Here is a 1,860-nt window from a genome sequence, read left to right on the forward strand (position 1 = left end):
TGTAGCTGAGGCTAGCCTTGAACTCACCATGTAGCCAAGGTTGTGCCCTGAACTCACGGTGATTCTTCTGCGTTGGCCTCCCAAGTACGAGGATTATAGGTGTGGGCCACCACACCTGGCTATGAGCTATGCATTTTAAAAGAACTGCTCTTCTAGAAAGAGCTTAAAAGGAGTCTAGTAAGCAGCAAGGAAGTCTCAGAGACCCGGGCTCTGGGGAGAGAAAGTTGTGGGATGTCCTCCATGCGATTCCTGTGCCAACACTGCCACCAGCCCCTCAAGTCTCGTCAGACCTTGGACACCCTTAGCTTGGTTCCAGGGGGTCCAGGAGCCACCCAGGAGGATGGTGGCAACTCTAAGGAGCTGGCAGCAAGCCAAGGGGCACAGGCAAGTGCTTCCAGCAGCCCCAGTGAACCCAACAGCAGCAAGTCCCAGGAAAGAGTCAAATCCTTCACCCTACTGGGCGACTGCATCTCCGTGAAAACTCTGGACAGCATTCAGAAGACCTGCGCCTACATTTTCGACGCCCTCTCAGACCTGGAAGGCGTGGACCACCCCCTTTGTGAGGAGTGCACCCACTGCCTCCTGGAGCAGCTGGACACACAGCTGGCAAGCGCCCAGCGTGACTGCCAGACCTACCAGCGCTGCCTGGAGTTTGGGGGGCCACGCAGTGGGGACGAGAGTTCCACCCTGGAAGCCCAGCTGCAGGACTTGATGGCGGAGGAGGACAGGCTGGTGCAGGAGTTGGAGCATCTGGGCAGGAGCCAGGCCGAGGTCGCTGCCCACCTGAGCTCAGCCCAGGCCAAGACCGCAGAGCTGGTCCAGCAGAAGAAGCAGCACCTGAAGGACTTCAGGGCCTCGCAGTGGCAACAGCAGGAACTGCTGGACGAGCTGAGCAGCCTGGACAACCGGCTGATGTACGCCCAGCATCAAATTCGGCAACTGAGGACCACCGACATCTTCAATGCCACCTTTGAGATCTCGGAGGATGGTCCCGTGGGCGTCATCAACAGCTTCCGGCTCGGCCGCCTCCCACGGATCCCCGTGGGCTGGAATGAGATCAACGCGGCCTGGGGACAAGCAGCCCTGCTGTTGCTGGCCCTGTCCAATGCTGTGGGGCTGCAGTTCCAGCGGTACCACTTGGTGGCCTGTGGGAGCCGTTCCTACCTGAAGTCCAGGATCGGCGAGGGTGAGGAGCTACCCCTGGCCTCTGATGGGAGGCAAAATGTCTTTCTGAACAACAAATTCGACCGCGCCATGCTGGCCTTCCTAGACTGCCTGCAGCAGTTCCAGCAGGCGGCCAGGCGCGGTGGGCTGTGTGTGCCCTACGAGGTGCACACCAAGGAGGGATTCCTGGGAGACCCCGCGGACCCCGAGGGGTACTGCTCGGTGCGCACCCACCTCAACACGGAGGAGCAGTGGACCACGGCACTCAGGCGCATGCTCAGCAACTTGAAGTTTTGCATGGAGTGGGTCTCTGAAAGGTACCGTCCAAAGTGACATTCAGCTTTTACTATGATGTGGGTGACTAGACAGGCTAGTAGTAACACCCATGGGATTCTGCAGACCAATGATCACATTAAGTATTAATGTAAAATAAAGTGCTGCCCACGGCAAATCAGAAGTGATTTTGTAATTTCTCTTTTACCCATCCAATAAGTGGCTAAGTGACCCAGACTGGACTTCTGGGTTTTTTTTTGTTTTGTTTTGTTTTTTTGTTTGTTTGTTTTTTATTTTAGGGAAGTGTCTACAGGGTGTTCAGGGTCTCACTACTAGATTGGACTTGTAGTGATCTGCCTGTTTACAGCCTCCCAAGAGCTGGGATTACAGTGCGTGCTCCACCACACCCAGTCTCAATTGCCA

General features: G+C 56.1%; 1 protein-coding gene across 1 annotated transcript; it reads left to right on the forward strand.

Annotated features, from left to right (window-relative positions):
- The first annotated feature begins 231 nt into the window (after positions 1 to 231).
- LOC101562518 (beclin-2-like) lies at positions 232 to 1,497 on the forward strand. The gene has a single exon (XM_004625451.1). It carries the CDS (start codon positions 232 to 234, stop codon positions 1,495 to 1,497), a length of 1,266 nt encoding a protein of 421 aa, XP_004625508.1.
- Positions 1,498 to 1,860: the final 363 nt, after the last annotated feature.

Source organism: Octodon degus, unplaced genomic scaffold, assembly GCF_000260255.1.
Source record: "Octodon degus isolate 3935 unplaced genomic scaffold, OctDeg1.0 scaffold00009, whole genome shotgun sequence".
Classification (NCBI taxonomy): domain Eukaryota; kingdom Metazoa; phylum Chordata; class Mammalia; order Rodentia; family Octodontidae; genus Octodon; species Octodon degus.

Bases quoted from the DNA above. Each gene is read 5' to 3' on its own strand.
- LOC101562518 (XM_004625451.1), top strand. From the start codon at position 232: ATGTCCTCCATGCGATTCCTGTGCCAACACTGCCACCAGCCCCTCAAG.